This window comes from Pseudophryne corroboree, chromosome 6 (genome assembly GCF_028390025.1).
Source record: "Pseudophryne corroboree isolate aPseCor3 chromosome 6, aPseCor3.hap2, whole genome shotgun sequence".
Classification (NCBI taxonomy): Eukaryota; Metazoa; Chordata; class Amphibia; order Anura; family Myobatrachidae; genus Pseudophryne; species Pseudophryne corroboree.
The window spans coordinates 494,457,072-494,481,282 of NC_086449.1; the positions used below are offsets into that span (position 1 = coordinate 494,457,072).

The following is a 24,211-nucleotide window of genomic DNA, read 5'->3' on the forward strand; positions in this document are numbered from 1 at the left end:
AGAATATAGGCATGGCTCATATCATTTTAATCAGCAAAAGCTTCTTGTACATTTTATTCGCATAGTTTTGCAAAAAAGACGTATTTTCAAGGAATAAGTCGCATGAAAAGATGCTCAGTGCTACCAATTCATGGCATGGCATGGTGTGACTAGAAAGGCTGTTTAATACGCAGAGAGACTAGATGTAAGTGGACACGTGTATGTCTGTTGTCTTAGCTATATTCATATTTACAGTATAGCAGTAAGTGCAAGTGTTAACAAGTTTTATTTTTTTGTATTTATACAGTGAATTTATACTGATACTGCTCCTCGTCAAATCTTTGTTCTGCATGCCATTATTATTATTAACAGAGGTAAAACTATGAAGGACAGTGGCTGGCCCTGTGTGTTTGTATGCAAGGTTCTTTCTTATTGTTTGTACAGATGGAGCCACGATTATCTTGGCTTCTATGCTGCGCCTAGGCACACCATGTTTTATTAGCATAAGCCTTTCATCTATTGTTCTCAGCTACAATACAGAGAGAACAATACAGCAGGGGATTAAGTCATTACAGCAGGGGATTACGTCTAACTGCCCTGGCTCAATTAATCCTATTAAAGGCCAAGATAAAGATGGCTCTATCTGTATATGCACATGTGTAATTGTACATGTCTCTCTGCTCCTGTACATGTGTGCTGTGTCTACAGTACATTACACAATGTTCTACTTATGGTTGTACCATATACAATGGTAAATATACAGAAATTGTCTTTTCTTTTATAACCTAACTACATGATAACACCAGTCGCCCTACACAAGCACATCTGTATGCATGCACAGGAAAACGGTATTATAAACCTTGTATGGATAAAGGGAAAAAAAAACAATTTCTGTATAATAATTTTATTATGTCTGTAATACATATAAAAGACTGTCATTAGAGGTGCTTTGCATGGGATATTGATTTTTCAGGCTGTAGTTTATGTTCCAGAACCAAGGTTCTTGATTCACTTTTACCAATTAGTGATATCACTGAAGATGAGACAACCAATGACTGATAGACACTAATGAGGACAGTGTATACAGTGTGGTTTTTAGCACATTAATGGAGGTTCTGTATGGTGTTTATTTTTTATTGTTACTGTGTTTTCCTATTTGTTACAGTGTATGGGTGAAACCTGCACATTCTCCTTGGAGTGTAATTTCCTGTGGTGGAATGTAAGTAGCCCTCATCTGGGTTTAGTAAGCAGTGATGCTCAACATTTGTTTTGAGGAACATCAGGGTCTGGGAATCAAGGTCGACAGCAATTAGGTCGACAGCAATTGGTCGACACACCTTAGGTCGACACCTGAAATCGGTCGACATGAACAAACGGTCGACTGGAAAAAGAGCAACATGAGTTTTTTTGTTTTTTGTGTGTCATTTTCTCTGTAATGTGACCGGGAACCCCAATTAGTGCACCGTGTTCGCTCGCCATGCTTCGGGCAAGGTGCCTTGCTGCGCTCGGCACAGGTTACCATTCCCAATTTTAGTCCACGTGGATTGTAAAGTATGAAAAAGTTTTAAAAAATTTAAAAAACATGAAAAACTCATGTTGACCTCTTTTCTTGTTCATGTCGACCTATTTCAGGTGTCGACCTTTTGTCTGGATACCGAACATCAAGTATCAGTGGGCCATTGCTGTGGGACCCAAAATATAAAACTGGTTTTAATAGCATGTATGGCATTTCTGACAATCTGAGGATTCCAGAAACAGACTTTGGGATTTCCCCTTGGGTTCTCAACTCACATATTTTTTACCTCTGTAAACCTATATTATAAAAGGCTAATGCTGTTCCTCACCTTTATGGGTGACGAGCTGGTAATTAGTATAGATATAAAGGTGGAATAAGAGACCATTTTGTTTGCGCAGGAGACATGCTACAGGAGTTTACAGTGTAACAATGTTTGAGGACTGAAAGACTATTGTGCACATTTCAACTCACCTTCTGAGTTCATTTATAGAATTTTTCCTGAGTGACTGTAGTGCTAGGTACACACTATTATACCATTTTGCCAGGTATCGGTCATCGGTCTGTTTTGTTGTGCAGTTTTTAGGCATGAAATTTTTTGCCAAAAAACAGTCCAGATACGGCCAGAAACACCTAGCTTTGAATATCCGGTCATTCAGACTTGCCAAAAGATCCTGATATTGTGCAATGTGTGTACATCCTCGATAATCTGCCTATATTTCCTATACTTTATCCTCACAAACTCATCTTCCTTGTGGACGGACATGTGGTGTGGCAGAAAATCGGTAATGTAAAATAGCACTGCAAAAAGCCCTTTGTTTGTGCAGCTGATATTGGGCCCTTCCACTCAGTGGTTTATATATAATGGGTGCAAGGTGTGCGGTGCACACATGCGCCTGGGTCCAAGGAGCCAACACTGCACACCTTGCACCCATTTCTTGAATACATACCCCTCCAGAGTCCCACGGCAGCAGCACTGCACAAATCACCGGGAAAATGAGGCGGTGGCCATTTTCCTGGCATCTCATGCATGTGCAGCAGGGAAATTCCAGGGAAACTGGCCGTGCCACCATTTCCCCAGGAGACCTGTGCATGCACACTAGACTCTGGCAAAGCGATTGGCTCACCTAGTGACCCTAATGCTCAGAGTCTACTACACTGCCGACTAGAGAGGAGGGGGCCCAGACAGCCTGCACAAGGGCCCCCTCCTTTCTTAATACGCCCCTGCTTCCACTGTCAGAAAAATCAAATCGATTGTCGCTTTGGCCAGAAATGAAAAATGATATAGTCTGTAGCTAGCGCCCTTCTGTTGGTAATCAGCATGTCTCATTTGCTGCTTCTAATAAAAAGATGTAAACCAGTAAATAATATATTGGTGTATAGAGATATAATTTAGAATTCTACCTTGCATTGACAGAGGGTGCACTCTGTGCCGTGTTTAATCCAAGAAGAGCCTGTAAAGCGAACCACATTTGTTTCATCAACACAAGTCTTGGTGATGTCATTGCGGATTATGTCAGCTTGGCAGGGGTCATTGATGCATCTGGGACAGCATTCGCTCTCAGGAACCACACTAAATTCACAGTCAACTTCCGGACAAGGCAGAGGCCAGCAATCAACTTCTCCTTGCTAAAATATACAGAAAAATATATTTAATTAGTCAAGATGTCAATGGTAATTTTAGACATGCCCTAGGTATAATTTAGCATATCTAGATTGTTTGCAGGGTTCTGACACTTACATGTAATGATGACATTTACTGATGGTGGTGCTGTGCTCTCTCTGTAGCAGGAAAGGTGCACCACAGCTTATACTGTATAAAGTCATCAGTTAGTCCTCATGAACAGCCAAGCACAGGAACATTGTACAATAGAAACGCCTAACTGAAAATATACAGCCTAGCATACATATTATTTCCTCCAAGTATCGCTTCAAATGTACCTTCAGTTATATGAATGTTAAAAATGATTAAACATGTTTAGCAACAAGACAGTGTATATATGAGGCAGTTACGTGACCGGCGGTCTCACAATACCGACGCTGGATTCCCACCCCCTTACAGTTCCAACAGTCGGCATGCCGACTAACAGGGACTCGTCCCACGACACCCATAGGCCACCTAGCCCACAAGGGTCTTCATACCACTTGCCCCCCTCCCCATCTGCAGGTCAGGAAATCCAGATTCAGTATGGTGACCAAACATATATATATATATATATATATATACACACACACACACACACGCACTCACACAGAAACACATATCGGAACACATTAAACTAGACTACTTGAGGACATATTGCAGTGAGGCAATTACAATGTGTGCGCCGCACTTACCAAGCATCTGCACTGCTGACAGTTCTGCACCCAGGTGTCTCCGCTTTTATATGCAATGTCTCCACTTTGGTGCAAGCATTGGCTGCTGAGTCGTGGGTCACATTCCGGACAGCAAAACAAGTCAACGGTTGGATTTTCACAGTCACAAACCATACGACGACACATTACTAGCCCAACCTAATAAATGCAGAATAACCATTTATTCTATTGCTCATACAATGATGGCATATACATAGGAAAAACAGAAGATGGTCACATCTTATAAATATAGATAATAACTGACCTGACATGAGCAGACTGAGCAGCGATCGTTCTCCAGCACCCAAATTTGCCCATTATGCTTGATTTTACCATCATGTATACAATCACCAGAACAGTTTTTCCCATGTGGACAACGACAATCAAACCCACCATCCAAATTGAAGCAAACGGTATCATTACTGCAACTGTGTCTTCCAGTACTACATTCATCAATGTCTGTGGAGAGTACGATACAATCATTTCCATTAGATTGGAGTTTACTGTCCAAGAGTAGGATGCATAATAATGAAAGAAATAAACAATATAAAATAAATGCAAAACTTTAATATACAATTGTGTTGCATTGTCAAAAATGTTGTTTTTGGATAATTTTAGTTGCAGATGCTAAAATGTGTTTTTTGTTTTTCCAAAACAGGTTATCATTCATGTTCACTCACGGTACTGTAAATATATCCTTCCATTAAGTAACAGTTTGTGCACATTACTGTTTTTCGCTCCCCCATCAATTAAAATGATACAACTCAATAAAAATGTCAAATGTTTTGTAAATGAGTCAATGTAAAGATACTAAAGTATTTCAGCATAAAAAGCTGCCACTGTTATGATTGGAGTAAGGGTCAAACAGTGTTCTGTAAAGAGAACTCTCCGCATATAGACGTGTCCTTTCTTACTGCACCACGCATGAGACACTCCCATAAGATGGACCATCTCCGTCTATAGTCACCTCCCAGTCACCACCCAGCACATTTCAAATACATTTCTGAAACCTTGCATTCCAACTGAGGCTACATAGTACAGTACGTGTTTTTAGGGATTTTCGTACACACAGAATAGAAAAAATAATAATTCAAGTCCGTGAACATCAGCATTGCGTGTGACGTAGAATCGGGCCCTATGTGTTCAATGGCGTAGGCTGTAGATATGCTTAGTGTGTGATCATTGCACACTAAGGGGGTCATTCCGAGTTGTTCGCTCGTTGGCGATTTTTGCGACGGAGCGATTAAGGCGAAAATGCGCATGCGCATGGTACACAGTGCGCATGCGCTAAGTATTTTAGCACAAAACTTAGTAGATTTACTCACGTCCGAACAAAGAATTTCCATCATTGATGTGATCGTAGTGTGATTGACAGGAAGTGGGTGTTTCTGGGCGGAAACTGACCGTTTTCTGGGAGTGTGCAGAAAAACGCAGGCGTGCCAGGATAAAACACGGAGAAACAGGGGAGTGGCTGGCCGAACGCAGGGCGTGTTTGTGACATCAAACCTGGAACGAAATGGCCTGAGATGATCGCAGTGTAGGAGTAAGTCTCGAGCTACTCAGAAACTGCTGAGAATCTTCTAATCGCAATTCTGCTAATCTTTCGTTCGCTATTCTGCTAAGCTAAGATACACTCCCAGAGGGCGGCGGCCCAGCGTGTGCAATGCTGCTAAAAGCAGCTAGCGAGCGAACAACTCGGAATGACCCCCTAGATGGAACAAAGCTGTAATGGCCATAAGTACAGTACAAGCCCAACTTGTATGATCCCTGTCCATGGTACTGACAAGCAGGGGCTCAACCTCATCCCAGTCGCCTGCAGTGAATTGACAGGGCTCCAACTACGCTGTGATTCAGCCATCTGCAACATGCAGAATCAGCGTTTACCAGTGGGCTCCATCTCACAGTCCAGCAGCAGCGGCGGGTGCACCGTCACTTGCTGCACCGCAGGCTGAGCGGTACCAGGTGTGAGCTGCCCTGTCCCCTATTGCAGATGTTATCAGGGCTCCTGGGACAGAGAAGATTAACTCTGCAGCAGCAGCAGGTGCGCTTCAGAATTCCGTTAATAAAGCAATGGTCACACTTGGATCCCACTGTGAACCACACAGGTGCTGCTGTACATGCAGGTGCCCCTTCAGAGCTTGGAGCCCGGAGGCAGGCGTCTCCATTGCCTCTTGGAGTTACGGCCCTGCTGACCAGGAAGGATATCTTGAACATTCAAACAGCATTGTCATTGTCTAAGAACTGGGTCAGATGGGTCACTTGGAACAGTCAGTGTAACATTGAAGTGAATGGGGTATACTATTTCTCAGTCACACCAGCTGCAGCACTTTAACAATAGATTTTCCCTGGTGCTAACTGGGTGTATCATCACTTCAGAACACCATGGTCTTCTGGTTAAAAAAATATTCTAGAAAATTAATTTGATGCTGCTCATAGTAATGAGCAAATTAATAATATTATAACAAGTGCTATGCTTGAATAGTTAGGTCTCATTATTACAATATTGCTTACTAATTTCAGATAGAATAGACTTATGAGCACTGTGGAACACAACTGAAAATGACTCTATCAAAGAGCGTCTTAGTTATAACCCAATGATTTTTAATAGAAGATGCATGATAATGATTAACCTAGTTGGTGTTAATTGAAGAGTCAATTGAGTTAAATGCTAAAGAAAACACTGTTCCATCAGTGGGTTACTACATGGCTAAATAAACTTACAAATAAAAAAAAGATTGGTACAAATAAAAGATTCTAAAAACCAGCAATTGCTCCCTGGGACTACAGATACAACATGCAAAGCTTTCAGGTGTGAGTGTTGAATGAAATCACAAAATGAGGATTCACCAATCAATATAAATCTCATCATTTACATAATGGAAAGCCAATAAATCTATTGTATTGAACCTTTAGATTCTACAGAAAATGTAAATGATGTGAGGTACTGATTTCTAGCCTGATTAGGGAAATCAGTGCAGACACCAGTCAGAGAATGGATTATGGGCCATGTGACAGAGAAATGTTACCTATGAAATGTAATAAATCAGACATCTAAAACTTTATAATATACAGAAAAATGATGCATCAATTGTTGTACAGTGCTAAAAAAAACATTCCATGTGGAGTGTCTGACCAAGCAAATAGCACATTGAGAAAATTGGATTTAAACATCAATACATGGTTTTAATGTAAGCTACCTCTGACACTTGGGCTTACTATATATTTTTCTAAGTGGTACTGTATATAAAGTATATGCAACGTTGTGATGCTTTAATACATCATCATCAGGCATAATGTATAAATGTGTACATATACATAAACTGTGTGTGTATATATATATATATATATATATATATATATGTATATATATACACACACATACACACACACACACACACACACACACACAGTTTATGTATATGTACACATTTATACATTAACGTTGCAGACTTCTGCTGCTTCTGCTCTATTTATGTACTGTGTGCCGCTGACCTGGATGTTATGTTTAAACTCCTGGCTGCGGAGGACCTAGAGAAGACACTGGGAGTACGTAGTTAATGTGAGCGCTGCTTGATTTGCCTTTCTAGTCTATCTATCTATCTATCTATCTATCTATCTATCTATCTATCTATCTATCTATCTATCTATCTATCATCGGATGTATGTATATATGTTCCAGAATAACTCTGGAATGCCTGGAACAATTTACACCAAACTTGGTACACATATGACTTACCCCCGCAGTATTTTTTGCCAGATTGTAAGACACCCCTAGCACCCTTAGGGATGGGGATGGGAAGGGGGTGACATGTAAACATCCAGAGTTTTCGGGAATAACTCTGGAATGCCTGGAGCAATTTACATCAAACTGGTACACATATAACTTACAATCTGGCAAGAAATACTGTGGGGGTAACACACCCCTAGCACCCCTAGGGGTGGAGGTGGGAAGAGGGTGACATGTACAATCCATAGTTTTCGGCATAACTGGAATGCCTGGAGCAATTTACACAGAGGCACACATGGGTAGGGGCAGAGGCCCCTACGGGTAATGGCAGTGGCACACACGTGTGAGGGCAGAGGCACACATGGGTAGGGGCAAAGGCACCCAGGGGTAGGGGCAGAGGCACATATGGATAGGGACAGAGGCACCCACAGGTAAGGATAGAGGTACCCACAGGTAGGGGCAGAGGCACACACGGGTAGGGGCAGAGGCATATGGGTAGGAGCAGAGGCACCTACGGGTAAGGCCAGATGCACACACAGGTAGGGGCAGAGGCACACACAGGTAGGGGCAGAGGCACACACAGGTAGGAGCAGAGGCATACTTTAGTGTTGAAGCTAAGCAAGGAGCCTAGGGCCCTTTGACATAGAGTCAGCCTGCAAACCTAACAGATTTAACATACAGTGGGCGGAGCTTGGCCTGTCGTCACAGCATTTACAGCACTGAGCAGGGCAGCATCAGAGTTGGGACGGGGCAGAGAAGGAGGTGGATTATTCTCCTCAGCACCAGCATTTTGACAGCATCAATCCAGGGAAGCCCAGTGTTGCAGCATGACCAAGATTGGCATTATTCTTTAAATACCGTAATGAAGCACGGGTATTCAGCTAGTATATATATATATGCAGCAGAGATGTTAGTGGCACTCGCAGGTCTTACAGTAAGAACTATAGCAGTCAAGCAACTTTCATGCTATGAAGCTTCATAGCTTGACTGCTATTGTTCTTACTGTAAGGCCTGCGAGTGGCACTAACATCTCTGCTGTATTGGTATCTACTCTATTCTGGATAGCACCAGGGCTAGCATTCATTCATTCAAGTAAGGAGTGCCAGTCTCTTTTGGATTATATATATCTATATCTATCTATCTATCTATCTATCTATCTATCTATCTATCTATATATATATATATATATATACACATATACAGGGGCGGATTGGGAACAAAAAGCGGCCCTGGAAAAAGTCGTACTAGTGGCCCCACATGGGCAGCACCAGAGGTGTAAGGTCTAGCCATGGGCCATGGCAGCAGCACTCTCCCACCCAAGGCTTTCCAGATAGTGGGCATGTCCAGCATCAAGGGGGAAGTTAAAAGGAAATAAAATTACATATTATGAGCTCATTATATGATACACCTTCAGAATTAGGAAACTATATAATTCTTTAGAAAGATGTATTTTCTTGCTTATTACATTAACCGTATCCCAATCACTATTCACTCAATCTTATATGTCAGCCAAGCAGGCAGACAGAGCATACACTAGATTATCTGCAATCACAGGCTAAGTGGTAAAGTAATTTTCATATATGCAAATTATTTAGCATCTTATTCATTATGTCTATAAAAAGGACCACATGTCCTCAAACAAAACAGGCCCCACAGGTGCGTCGGCCCACCGGGAATCTTCCCTGTAAACCCTATGGCCAATCCGCCTCTGTATATATATATATATATATATATATATATATATATATATGTATGCTGGAGAGAAAGTGTACAGGTGCGCTGATGATGATTAGGTAAAGGTGTTCAGTTCACAGTAAAAGAATCTCTGTGCTGTTGCACTGGTGTGCCTAACACCGCTGCAGATCTCCAAAGCCGCTCAGGACTCCTTGAGCAAGTGTAACTGGAAAGAAAAATCAGGAGAACGCGCCCATAGTGCAGATAAATTTATTTCAAACAACGGGTAACAATGGACATTTCATGAGTAATGAGAGACCCGTACCCTATGAGACCCACTCTTTGGGCCAGTTTTAACACATGTCAGAATCAACCAGGCAACACACCAGACCTGCTGTCATCAGAGACCGGACCAAGCACCGTGCCGGAAACGACCAACCCGTCAGGTCACTCGCAGGGATGCAGCCGAATTGTGTGAGTAGGAGAACGCACGTCTGGCAGGCCCCGCCTCTACGCGTTTCGTAGATGATGACAGCAGGTCTGGTGTGTTGCCTGGTTGATTCTGACATGTGTTAAAACTGGCCCAAAGAGTGGGTCTCATAGGGTACGGGTCTCTCATTATTCATGAAATGTCCATTGTTACCCGTTGTTTGAAATAAATTTATCTGCACTATGGGCGCGTTCTCCTGATTTTTCTTTCCATATATATATATATATATATATATATGAATACTGGTTGCACTCACGGTCTTTAAGCCTTCAAAGAACAGAGAACAACCCTGTCTTGTACAATAATGTGTCGATTTATTTAATCAACTAAAATACAACATGAACATGTCTTACCTTTATACAAAAAAAACACCACCACCTGTGCAGCGTCCACGATGCCGCAGGACGAATATCCGGTGATGTCATCATCCAGAGACAAACTTGTCCAAGTATTGACCTATACCGGCTTTTGTGTAACCATCACCATAGAAACCAAGTACAAAAAATGACAACGGACTGTAAATGAATATGACCAACATGTAACAAAAACACATAGTATCAATTTGTTGCTGCTAAAGAAGCAAAAAGAGAATGGTTATAGAAACATTTCACACACGCATTGTTATACACATGTAACAACTTACAACTACAGAAAACGTGAGAGAGATAGAGTTTTATTTAAACCATGGGGAGACACAGTGTTTAGACGGTGAATCCATCTCGCCTCTTTTTGCAACAAAATCCTACCTCTATCACCTTCACGTTTATTAAGGGGAACATGATCAAGCATTTTAGAAGGTTTATGAAGTAGGATTTTGTTGCAGAAAGAGGCAAGATGGATTCACCATCTAAACACTGTGTCTCCCCATGGTTTAAATTTAACTATCTCTCTCACGTTTTGTGTAGTTGTAAGTTGCTACATGTGTATAACAATGCGTGTGTGAAATGTTTTCTATAAGCATTCTCTTTTTGCTTCTTTAGCAGCAACAAATTGATACTATGTGTATTTGTTAAATATAGGTCATATTCATTTACAGTCAGTTGTATTTTTTTGTACTTACAGTAGTTTCTGTGGTGATGGTTACACAAAATCCGTTATAGGTCATTACTTGGACAAGTTTGTCTCTGGATGATGATGTCACTGGATATTTGTCCTGGTGCATCGTGGATACTGCACGGGTTGTGCTGTTTTTTTGTATAAAGGTAAGACATGTTCATGTTGTATTTTAATCCTGACAACGGTTGAAATAAACCGAAACATTGATGGTCAAGACAAGGTTGTTCTCTGTTCTTTGAAAGCTTAAAGACCGTGAGTGTCACCACTATTTATTACTATATTGCTATGAGAGCCATGGAGGGCACTAGGCAAGCTGTAATTCATTTGAAGAAAGAGTGCAGAGTATTTACTAAATATATATATATATATATATACATACACACACACACACACACACACACACACACACACACACACACACACACACACACACACATATAATCAATCATCACTTCAACCTCCATGTATTCATTGTGTCATGACAGTCTCCAAATTATAAGAGATTTGCTGAACAAATTAGCGGGCTTAGCCTTCCTGCTGTTGGAGGAGGTAGCTAAAATGTTGCCCCTCTTATCCTTCAGAGAAATACATTTTTGCTAAATGAGATGTACATTATAAAACAAAAATAGCACCAATTTAATATTTCGGCCATCAGGTCACTTACTGTATTTTGGACATTTGCAGAATTATTATTAGCATTTTGAGTTTATTCCCTACTTGGTGGCACTCAAAACATGGTGCCTGAGACAGTGCTTGAGTTATAGGCTCACCTAGGCCATAGGAGCAAACAATACCTAGCAAACAGACACTGCTAAACACAGCTGAATTCCAGTGTCATCTTGTAAAATGTTTCTCAATATATGTATAGCAATAGATATATATTTCCCAAAGGATTAAACTTAGATGTTTTTCTCTCTTGGAAGCAAGTGTCAAATTTAACACATTTAGGTGACTCAGAACCAGTTTTCTGAAAATTACCTTTTACATAGTGACTGAGATTGTAAATGCATTTAGTCAGTGCTGTGGAGGTGCAATAGAAAGGCATTGCAAAGATTGCAGTGATTTTTGGTTGCTTGGCAACAGAGCAAAAACACACATTTTATAATGGTGTCCGGAATTTATGTACATTCACGAAAGGCTTATATCACAGCTCTATGGGGGAAGTGAATGATACTTGCTCTACCGACTTTTAAATATAATGCAGTACATTCAGCCTTTTCTATATGTGAACATATCAGTTAATGTTTCCCTGGAACTGATACTAAACAGAGCCACAACATAAAGGCTTATCTAATTGCACCATATTTCATCCACTTTGCTCTGTCCACATGATGCCACTCCTTTATTCATTTTGGGTCTAACATGTAATTTTTATGTAGATTATATTTTCTGTTTTACTAGGCTAAATAAAGGATACGTTTATACTTAAATAAGATGGTCCAGAATTTTATCATTTCTGTCTTTAAAGGCTTGTGGACATTGCTTGGGAGGGTGGTGTACTTTTCTCTTACATAGGGGCAGATGTATTAAGCCTAGAGAAGAGATAAAGTGGAAGATGATAATGCACCAACCAGTCAGCTCCCGTCATTTTTCAAACATTGGGGCAGATGTATTAAGCCTGGAGAAGTGATAAAGCAGTGATAAGTGGGAGGTGATAACGCACCAGCCAATCATTACGGGTTTGAAAAATGACAGGAGCTGATTGGCTGGTGCGTTATCACTCATAAGGGACCATAGCAACCAATCAGATTGTAACCTTTATTCTGTGTAAGAAAAACACAAGACAGATAAAGTATAATTGATGAGATAGTGTCTATGAGATCAAAGGGTGGAGAGGGTTCCACATTTTACAAATAAGTAGTATGGATTTTATAGAAGAAAATCTGAGCATTGATCTCTCCCTGTATAAATTAACTAATCCAAAAATACAGTTTAGGGCAGCTGGTTGCTGGTAGGAAGTCATCCCCACAACTAGAGAATACAGAACTTGGAGAGAGATGTACTAAGCGGTAGAGAGAGATAAAGTACCAGCCAACCAGATCTTAACTGTCATGTTACAAATTGTATTTGAAAAATGACAGATAGGAGCTGACTGGATGGTACTATATTTCCATCTACTTTATCACTCTCCAAGGCTTAGTACATATGCCCCTTGAATTGTACATCAAAGGATGGACTTGCCACCAAAGGGAATACTAATGATTTCAAACAATCATCTAACCACTGTAATGATGGAGCAACTCAGAAACTGTGGCTTAAAAAGACAGAATACATAATTCTGGGCCTGCAAGCTATAATATATATATATATATATATATATATATATATATATATAGATATATATAGTATGAAGGAGAGAGTGGCACTCAATCGAACTTCTTACTTAGCTAGACAAATGGGCGCTGCACGCCTCTGCAGAGGCGTGCGGCGCCCATTTGTCTAGCTAAGTAAGAAGTCCGATTGAGTGCCACTCTCTACTTCTTACCATATTGCCCTGCTGCACAGCATCGCATTGGAGGCACCGAGGCACCATCATTGGCTAGAGGCGGAGTGCCGGTACCACAGTTACGTATATATATATATATATATATTTTATTTTTATTTTTATATATAACACAGTCTAATGGAAATCAGGTGATGAAAGGAAAGGTTGGATTAGATACCATGGTTACCTCTTATTCGTGAGGTTTACTAACATTTCAGTTATGTTTTTATAGCACAGGCAATAAAATAATTTGTGCTAATGTGTAATGAACTGATGAAAGACAATATCTTATTGGTTGCTATAGGTTATAGACTTTTGTGCATTTTTTCCCCAGTGTCTTAGTGTCAAGCAGAGTCTGTCTGGGTTAATAACAGTGTGCCATCCATTATATTAAGTAGATGCAGAACATATAACCCGGGTGTAACTGTATAAATGTTGATGAGATGACACACACAATATAAGTATAGCCTTGCATCATGGGTCATGAGAAAGCTTATGGTTACATCTGTAAACCTACAGTAAGAGATGAAGAACAGAAGGCCAATAACATAAAATATTAAATCTTTTTCCCCAGTACAGTGCATTATATACATCAACAAAGCAAAATATAATTAATGTAATGACCTTGAGATTGACATTTTTATGTTTAGAAAAGTTCAAATGCAGCTTAATTTACCAAAAATGTTGGATGTTGTTAAATATAAAAGCAGGTAAATTGAGTAATATGGTGGACTTTGTTCAACAATTCGGACCATATTAGTATCTAACAGCAATAGAATCTCTCTGAGGAATGTGTACTAATATTACGTAATTCTGCACCAAACATATAGCAACAATTCTCCCCCTGTCCTACGTTAGATGACCTTATAAATCTGGGGGATTGCTCTACTGACCTGACAGGAGGTGTGCCCCTCTCAGTACATAGAGCAGGTGCTAGACAGATGCAGACCTGCTACTAGTGTGCTCAGTACTGTATGGGACTGGGTGCTATCTGCCAATCACTCAGACATTCCCTTTCATTGTTTTATTTGCATTAGACAAATAATATCTATTGCTATTTACTATGGTTTAGTGCAGATTTATGCCTTATTAGTATAAAACCCTTACTGTCTTTTTTTTAGGATTAAAATGTGCCAAGTACTGTTTCCTAAGTGTGCAATTAAAAGGAGCAGTCATTTAAGTAAAAGTTTAATGAGTAAATAAGAATCAGTCTTTTTGCTGGCGTGCAAGTGCAGGGTCTGATGTTTTCCATAATATATGTATCCATGCATAAACATGATGGTCTCAGAAGAAATGCATCCTCTGTCTCCTGAAAACTTCCAGCTCATTAGCAGACTTGCAACTTGCAGCTCATTAGCAGAGTTCCCATGATCCAATTAATATTCAGCTACATTGTGTATAGCGATTTATTATACATCTGTATTATCATTGCGTTGACATTGCAGCGGGGAATGTTTCTTCAACAACGTATTATGTTTTATTTTATTTAATCCTAGTGTGTGGCTTTTGACTTTAAAAGATAGTATTGCATTTAGCTGTATGGCCATTGTAATTGATTTTATTTCCCCTGGAGTCCTATGCAGTCACCAGAAAGAATATAATTTGTACTTCAGATGGAAGCACCACATAGTGTTACTTAGCCTTTTATTTATGTGGTTTTACAGAGCAGAGATTCAAAGAGCTGAAATCAGTGTATTTTCCTGTAATCCTCTCTCTCTTTTCTTCTTGGACACAAATCCTTTTATCTAAGGTACAGCTAAAACTATGGAGTCTGCCTGCATTTTATTTTAGTGTTATAGGAATAGTCTGATTAAACATAATTGCGATATTGCATGTGTAACCTCACATAATCAGGTTTACACTGAGTCCTTTCATTAGTTGCATGCAACATCATTGCAAACATAGAGAAGCTGACTTTCTGTGCATTTAGCATTATCCCAAGAAGACATTTAGAAAGACTTGGAAGCTGGGTACTGACCTTCACATGACTCTCCCCCCAGAGAGAACATCCCATTGTCATGGTAGCCGTCTCTGCATTCACAGTGGTACCAGCCTGGTAGGTTAATGCAGTTAGCACGGCTGTCACATTGAACAAATCCTTCAGCACATTCATCAATGTCTAATAGAAAAAAAAAGTGAATGAGCTTTGTAGAGGCACAAATACTCTATGTTCTATCATCTCTCAGTACATCTGAGTCTCTGTCACATACAAATCAAAAGTTTTATAGATTTGACGGGCACATCTGTGCCATTGCCAGGCGGCTGTACTTTCTCACTGATGTTTCTTCAATGGCGGGGATTAATAGACTGAAACAGCTCTGTTTTCTGGTCCCAGGACTCCATGTGAACTCTTACACTAAGAGGCATGTAACACATCCTGACAAATCGGGAGATTATTCCAGAAAATAGCATGCACACAGTTTATATACGGTACTTATTTACACATCGCTGTCAGTATTAATCTTTTGCAGGTTTATTTCTAAATTATGGGCACTTTTTTGTAGGAACTGTTGGTATTCATTCTTATTGTGAGCTTTTGTCACTGGCTAGATGTTTTTCATAGGACAAAGGGGAGCTATATCGAAGGACAAGTGGAGAAGCTTTCCCATTGAATCCAACCAGATTCTACTTATCCTTTTATAGGTATCCAGTCTTTAGGTCAACAGTAAAAAGGACGATAGTCAATAGGTCGGTCACTAATGCTCGACATGTTCAAAAGGTCAACATGGTCAAAAGTGGATACAGCATATGGTCGAAATGAGTTTTTTACAATTTAAAAACAAAATTTTTTTTTTCATACTTTACCATCCACATGGACAACAACTGGGAATAGTAACCTGTGCCAAGTAGTAGCTGACAGAGGCACCTTGGGGGGTAATTCCAAGTTGATCGCAGCAGGATTTTTTTTAGCAATTGGGCAAAACCATGTGCAGTGCAGGGGAGGCAGATATAACATGTGCAGAGAGAGTTAGATTTGGGTGGGGTGTGTTCAATCTGAAATCTAATTTGCAGTGTAAAAATAAAACAGCCAGTATTTACCCTGCACAGAAATAAAATAACCCACCCAAATCTAACTCTTTCTGCACATGTTATATCTGCCTCCCCTGCAGTGCACATGGTTTTGCCCAATTGCTCTCAAAAATCCTGCTGCGATCAACTTGGAATTACCCCCCTTGCCCGAAGCATGGCGAGCCCTGCCAGGGGACGTGGTACACTAATTGGGGTTCCGGGTGGTTGGACAGAGTATATGACACATAAAATATAAAAAAAAAAAACCTCATGGTGTCCTTTTTCTGTGTTGATCTTTTGTCCATGTCAACCTTTTGGGGTAGACTTAGACACTGTCTACCTTTTCACTGTCGACCTAATGATCCACACCCATTTTATAGCATGCACTTGATAAATGTTAGCTGGAAGCGGATTGATTGCTATAAGCAACTTTTCCACTTGTTCTCTTTAGAAGATTTACTAATACTCCACCAAAGTAACCAGCGTCTGAAAAGACACTGTTCAGGCTTCCTCTAATTGTAATTTGTAATATGGATACAGGTCATAAACATTGTAAGCAGTGTGTCTAGAAGGTGGTGGCAGAATATTACTATGTATAGAGAGTGATGAAGTAGAGAGAAATAAACTACCAATCAATATGGTCCGAACGGTCATATTTCAAACACAGCCTGTAACATGGCAATTATGAGCTGATTGGCTGGTAATTTCCCTCTCTCCACTTTATCACTCTCAAATCCTTAGTACATCTCCCCCTTTATATTTTTGTGTCAAATATTATTTTTAGATATTTATGTATAACCTGTGTTCCACTGAATCAATAACTTAAGAAACATAGGCCCAAATGTAAATTATTAAGCCTTAAAAAGTAGTAAACTGGAGAGTGATAGAGACTGATAAAGTACCAACCAATCAACTCCAGTCATTTTTCAAACACTTCTTGTAACATGGCGGTTAGAAAGCTGATTGGATGGTACTTTATCACTTTTTATCACATTCCATCTTATTACTTTTTAAGGATTAAGCCATACTTACCATAACACAGACATGTTACCCCTTGTACAACATATCCTTCCTAAGCCAATATTAAAGAAATTGAGATAAGAAGTGTGTGGGCACTTGCCTGTTACAATCATGGCAGCTCACAATGCTCAGGTGATTCAGTCAGATTCACTTTGTAGACCGATCACCCGAGCTCCATGCAAGATGCCATTGTATTAACAGTAAGAGACATTTCTCTACCCAGTAACCTGATTATTTCCACTGGCAGAAATGCACAACAGTAACAAAGGAGACAGCACATAGACAGATTTTATACAATACGTTCAGTTACACTCACAATGCACTGTCATGTAAATAGAATACAACTAATAATTTGATAATGCATTATTACAATAAACCAAAGAGCATGTCAAGCTGTTTCAATGCATCATTATGAAAACAACTTAAAAGAGTTTACATTTAACGATTGTGAAATAATTGCTTATAGTGGACATGAAATGAAAATCTTTTCAGAATTACAGCATTATACATACTACAGAGTAATGATGCTATATGAAATGGCTATAAATATATTTAGTGATGGTATTTTTTAGTTTGCCCTATTTTTCTTTTATTTTTATATACTTAAAAAGAGGAACAGTTCAGGATCAAACTGAATTAAACATTATTTACACAGTATTTATTTACGCAGCAGTATTCAAAATATTGTACATTATTAGAGACATGACATCAAATACTTTTGAGCTAAGTGTAAAACATACTCTGTAATACAGAGTATCACATAGCAATATGGTGCTGTATATAGTATAAAGAACATTACAGCGATAGAAGATGCTGACACACTTGGACCTACAGTATGTAATGACATGTTTAATCATAGCTGCCAACCCCAATCAGAGGTGTAGCCAGGCACTATGGTGCCCGGAGCAAGGGTATGTTTTGGCACCCTCCTCCCGTGTACTGAATTTGGGACCTAGCCAATATATGGTGGCATATTACATTGGAAAAGAAACAATATTTAAAAATCCTAAATTGGTGACAGGGTGGTTCTAGACCTTGTGGAGCTCAGGGCGAAAGTTTCCTTCGGGAGCTCCGCATGCTTAAATAAGATCAGTGCATGCCAAAGGCTTGCAAGAACAATATAGGGGCATGTCAGTATGGACGTTGTAATGGTTAGCATTACTGCCTCAAAGCACTGAGGTCATGTTCAATTCCCACCATGGCCCGAACTGTGTGGAGTTTGTATATTCTCCCTGTGCTTGTGTAGGTTTCCTCCAGGTACTCCGGTTTCCTCCCACAATCAAAAAATATACTGGTCGGTGTGAAGATACCGGGTTCCAAATCACTCAGGCACAGTGGTAGATGAAAAACCAACAGTGGTTTATTAAACAGAATGGGTTATAAACAGCTCAGCACACTTCTGTAATCCAATTCCACACGACAGTTCCCACCACAATCTCCTGCAGAACATTACTTCTTAGTCAGAATCTCTTCTAGCAATAAAGAGTCCCAGATAAATCCAATATAATGGGCTCCACAGAAGATCTCTGGCAGAACATTACTTCTTAGCCTAAGGTCAAAGACACTCTCCTTCAGCTCCCTGGGTAGCTCTACTTATACCCCCTCCCAGAAGCTTCATATTGCAGGGCTGTGACCTCTTTGTGTTAGGATTTTATAGCATTGGAATACAATACATATTCTAATCAAGGTGATTACATAAGCCAGAGAGACACCCTGTCTGGTCAGTTCACTTTTGGACAACAGGGAGTAAACAAAAAGGGACAATGGTACCTTATATGACTTAACCTTTGAGTGTCCACTGTGGTGTAAAAAACAATAGGAAACTAGGTCTAACATAAATACATTATCTAAAGGGTAACAGATAACATTATATAATTGCATATATTAACAATATTAAGGTTGATTTAAACACAGTATTGGGTGAGCAGCAATGGACATGTTATGGAGAATGAACAAACAAACAAATTGGATGTATATGGATATGGGTATAAAAAGTACATATTAGACACAGGAAATGAGGCATAGCTATAGTAATTGTGACAGACCTCATTTCCTCACAGTAGGTTAATTACTTTCCAACAAAAATTAACCCTGTATAGCCCCTTATACATTTTACACCACACAGTAGAGCCCCTTATACAATTTACACCATGGTAGAGCTGCTATGGAGGTAGGTGTATTTAACTATTTACTTGTTTAATTCAAATAAATTAAAAGCACTATATATACACCGACTGACTTTTCCTCACAACCCCCCAATTCCTCAATGAAAATAAAGCCCCAAATGTTACCCTCCCCCACACAGACCTGATAACTCCCCAATCTCTGAATGATAACAATGCTCCAAAACTTGCCCATTCCAGATCTGATAATCTCCCAATGCTTCAATGAAAATAATGCCCCCAAATTCTCCCCCCCCCCCAATTTGATAATCCCCCAATGCCTCAATGAAAAAAAAACCCAAGAACTGCCTTTCCAGACCTGATAATCCAACTATGTTTCAATGAAAATAATGTCCCAGAATTGCCTGAGTGGCAGAGAGAGCTGTACCGCAGCAGCTTGGGGAGCATACAGAGCTGTGCCACAACAGCAGAGGGAGGTGCGCAGCATCAATTGTAGAGATAATTGCTGCATCAGCCGGGGCAGAGAGAGGTGCTGCAGCAGCTGAGTCAGAAAGAGGTGCTGCAGCGTCAATGCAGAGAGAAGTGCAGCAGCAGTCAGGGCAGAGACAGATGGTACAGCATACCTCCCAACTGTCCCGATTTTCGCGGGAAGGCCCACCCATTTTTTGAGACTGTCCCGCTGTCCCACCCGCGGGCCGCAGTGTCCCACGGTGGGGGGGGGAGGGCAGTTGGGAGGCTCCTGTAGCCTAGCAGAGCAGCAGTGAATGGACACTGTGCACATGCAAATTTGCAGAATTTTGCCCAGCGCTCTGTGAGCTGCTGGCATGACAGAGGGAGAGGGGGCATGCCAGCAGCTCACAGTGATGAAATACGGGGGTGTGGCTCACAAGCGTGGTACTCCTACAAAGCCATGCCCCCTTTCCTATTGGCCACACCCCCTTTTTTGGGGCCAGTAAGTCCCTCTTTTCCATCTCTCAATGTTGGGAGGTATGCTACAATGTTGGGAGGTATGCTACAGAAGCCGGGGCAGAAAGAGGTGCTGTAGCAGCTAGGGAAGAGAGAGCTGCTGCAGCATCTGAAGTAGAGACATAGTAACATAGTAAAATTGTAATTGAGGTTGAATAGAGGCAAAATGCCCATCGTGTTCAACCTGTATTCTGTATTAAGTTGAGTTGATTATAATGTACCTACTGAAGTAATGTTTTATGACTAGTTAACAACTATAAATCATTTTACATCCGGAATATCCACGTCAATATTTAAAATGTTATAACCTTGGATATCATTTTCAATCAGAAATTTATCCAATCCATTTTTAAATGCATGTACAGAGTCCGCCATTACCACCTTCCCTGGCACGAAATTCCAAATCCTTATTGCCCTAACAGTGAAGAACCCTTTCCTCCATTGCGTACAGAATTTTCTCTCCTCCAGCCTCAGCGAGTGGCCACGTGTCCTAAACAGAGTTCTTTTAATAAATAATTCCTCTGATAACTCCTTGTAATCTCCCTTTACATATCTGAAGATATTAATAATGTCTACTCTTAGATGCCTCTTTTCCAGTGTATACATATTCATCTTAGTAAGCCTTTCCTCGTAGTCCAGTCCCTCTAGCCCTTTAATCAATTTAGTAGCTCACCTTTGAACTGCTTTCGAGTTCACCAATATATTTTTAATAAGTGGTGCCCAAAACTGAATACAATATTCCAGGTGCGGTAGTACCAATGATTTGTAAAGTGGCAGGATTACATTCTCGTCCCTTGTCTCAATTCCCCGTGTTATGCATGCTAGCACCTTACTTGCCTTCTTTACTGCGCTTTGACATTGTATATGGTTATTAAGCCTATTATCAATGAGTACCCCCAAATCTTTTTCCAATACTGTTACCCCTAGACTTTCCCCATTTAATATGTAGGATGCAAGTTTGTTTTTAGTCCCAAAATGCATAACCTTGCCTTTTTCTATATTGAACCTCATTCCTCATTTAGAAGCCCAGATTTCAAGTTTAGATAAATCATTCTGCAGAGACTCCACATCTATTTCCGAATAAATTACCCTACACAGTTTAGTATAATTTGCAAAGATTGACACTGTGCTTTCCAGGTCTATTTCTAGGTCATAGATAAATATGTTGAACAGTAGTGGCCCGTGTACAGACCCTTGTGGTATTCCGCTGACTACTGGTGTCCATCTTGAGGACTTCTCATTGACCGCTACTTGCTGTACCCTGTTATCCAGCCAGTTACTTATCCATGTACAAACAGTTTTTCCTAGGCCAAGCTCCTTTAATTTGATGATCAGTCTCCTGTGAGGCACAGTATCGAAGGCTTTTGCAAAATCTAAGTAGACCACATCCACTGCTTTTCCCTGGTCAAGATTGTCGCTCACTTCCTCATAGTAGCTAATTAAGTTGGTTTGACATGATCTATCATCACAAACCCATGCTGATTCTTGCTAATAATCTTAGCGGTCTGTAGATACTCCTGTATGCTATCCATCAAACTAACCGTTCTGTAGTTACCCGGATGATTTTTGGATCCCTTTTTAAATAATGGCACTACCTCAGCTATATGCCAATCCTTCGGTACCATGTTTGATCTAATTGAACTATTGAAAATCAAGTATAGGGGTCTTTCTAGTTGTGACCTAAGCTCCATAAGAACCTTGGGTGAAGTCCATCAGAACCGGGTGATTTATTAATCTTAATTTTGGTTAGTCTAGTTAGTCACAGACTACTTCTTCACTTAAACAAGTATCTAACAACGAATCATTACGGTTACTATCATTATGCACTACCTCCCACCATCAGTCCTTCTCTGGTGAATACAGATTAAATAAATTTGTTCAGTTTTTCCACTTTTATTTCGTCATCATTTATCAATATTCCAAATTCATCTTTTATTGGACCTATGTTCTCCTTTTTTAACCATGTGCTTCAGCTTCCAAGAAAGAGAGAGGTGCTGCAGCAGCGCGGACAGAGAGTGGTGCTGCAGGACAGAAGTAACCCTGCTGCACAACTACAAGCAGACAGTGAGACATATAAAGAGGGCGGGCAGTGCTCCAGCATGTGCTGGCTGTCCGTGTCTCCTGGTGTCACCTCTGGACTGCCCTGTTCCCTACCTAGTCTCTGAGTCAGTGTGCGCCCCTCTGCTTTTCCTCCTCCTGCTCTGCGGCTACCAGTACAGTGGCCCACCCTCGTTACACCGCTGACCCAAATTAACCCAACCCAAACATCTATAGATAATGACTATTCATTACAATCTTAAATGTGACAAATGTTCGTATATTCCACTAAGAGTAATTAGAGCTTGATAAATAATTTTTAGCTTTTACTTGAACATACTATATATATATATATATATATATATATATATATATAAATATATATATTTATTTATTTATTTGTTTGTTAAAGAATATATTCTTATTTCAGGTGCTTTTCCATGAATATATGGATTCTGTGCAACATATGTTATGTTGTGGGTTGACCTACATGTACATACATTGCCAACTTGTTGTGAACCAGGCAGGGTGTAACTAGAAACCACTGGTTCCATAGCAAATTTTGGCAAATTCCTAACAAGGCCCTCCACACAAAAATAAATAGGTAACAGCACTGTGATGTATTTAAAACTATTAAAACCATCAGGAAGGATTTGTTTGATTAGAATAATTATCCTAAAATTTAGTAATGCAGTGTAACAGTTCCATGATGCTCAATATCAAAGGATTTGCAGTGTATCATTTGGATAAGATTCTATACAATCTATACTGGAAAGTAAAGTGTTTATGCAAAAGCAAAAAAACACCCACATAAATATAATTGTATAAAACAATATTTAATGTGGCTAAGTAAAAAATAAATTATCCAAATGATAAAACAATGTTGATTAACAATCCGTAAATAAATATGATAAGGCATCAAACTAAAAATTATAGATAAAAAAATAACAATAATAATTCACACCCATCATATGCACCAAAGCAATAAATAAATGAATGTCCAATAAACGGTCTACTCAGTGACATATATGTTGCAAAATAAACATGTAAGTGGTGATTACTGAATCAATGTTAATAAAATCCAGATTTTTTAAATGAAAATAAGTGTATAAATAATAATAATAATAATAATAATAATAATAATAATAATACAACAACAACTAATTGCACAATAAAACAACTGACTGCACAATAAAACAATAACTACAGCAGTGTGCAATAAATATAAATTGTTTGTTCCATATCGGAAAAAGACTAGTAGCAATATCCTGCTTCTGGCCGGAGAGGTGGAAGGCAGCATTCTGAGACATAATAATCTTGGTGGGCAGCATACATAGCAATTTCATAAATTTGTTGGCCCAGTGGGCAATGCAGAGCACATTCCCTCATTGTGGGTTTTAGGTGGCAGAAGCACTCACACAGCCTGAATGCTCCATTAAGGTTTGTGGGGGTCTCTGCAGCCAATCAGCAGGTAACACCAGTATTACCTTTCCTCCTCTAAACAATGACAATCAAGGTTCAGTGGAGCACAGTAAGTGTAATGCTAACAGCCAATAATAGAGGTTAATGGTGATCAGTTTCCTGTCCTGCCGTGCAATCTGCTTCCAAAGTTTAATGTTGGAGAGGAAACGGAGCTGCTGTAGACTGCTGTTGATTGAACACAACTGAGGGAGCCAATGTATGTATCCTGTTGGGTCCCCTAGCAACTAGCAGGCTGCAACAATTACAATTACACAACTTAAGAAAAACAAAGGTTAATGCAGTTTTTATAATAGAA

The 24,211-nt window shown here is 39.8% G+C and overlaps 1 protein-coding gene across 2 annotated transcripts in view; it reads right to left on the reverse strand.

Moving 5' to 3' along the window:
* Nucleotides 1–24,211, reverse strand: part of NELL2 (neural EGFL like 2) — a 489,529-nt gene that overhangs the window by 6,329 nt on the left and 458,989 nt on the right. For both annotated transcript variants that reach the window (XM_063927346.1, XM_063927345.1), the window contains 4 exons: nt 15,258–15,398; nt 4,113–4,306; nt 3,830–4,006; nt 2,897–3,121 (listed from right to left, as the gene is read on the reverse strand). In XM_063927346.1, coding sequence (XP_063783416.1) covers nt 2,897–3,121; nt 3,830–4,006; nt 4,113–4,306; nt 15,258–15,398 — 737 coding nt within the window. The remainder of the gene's footprint in view (nt 1–2,896; nt 3,122–3,829; nt 4,007–4,112; nt 4,307–15,257; nt 15,399–24,211) is intronic.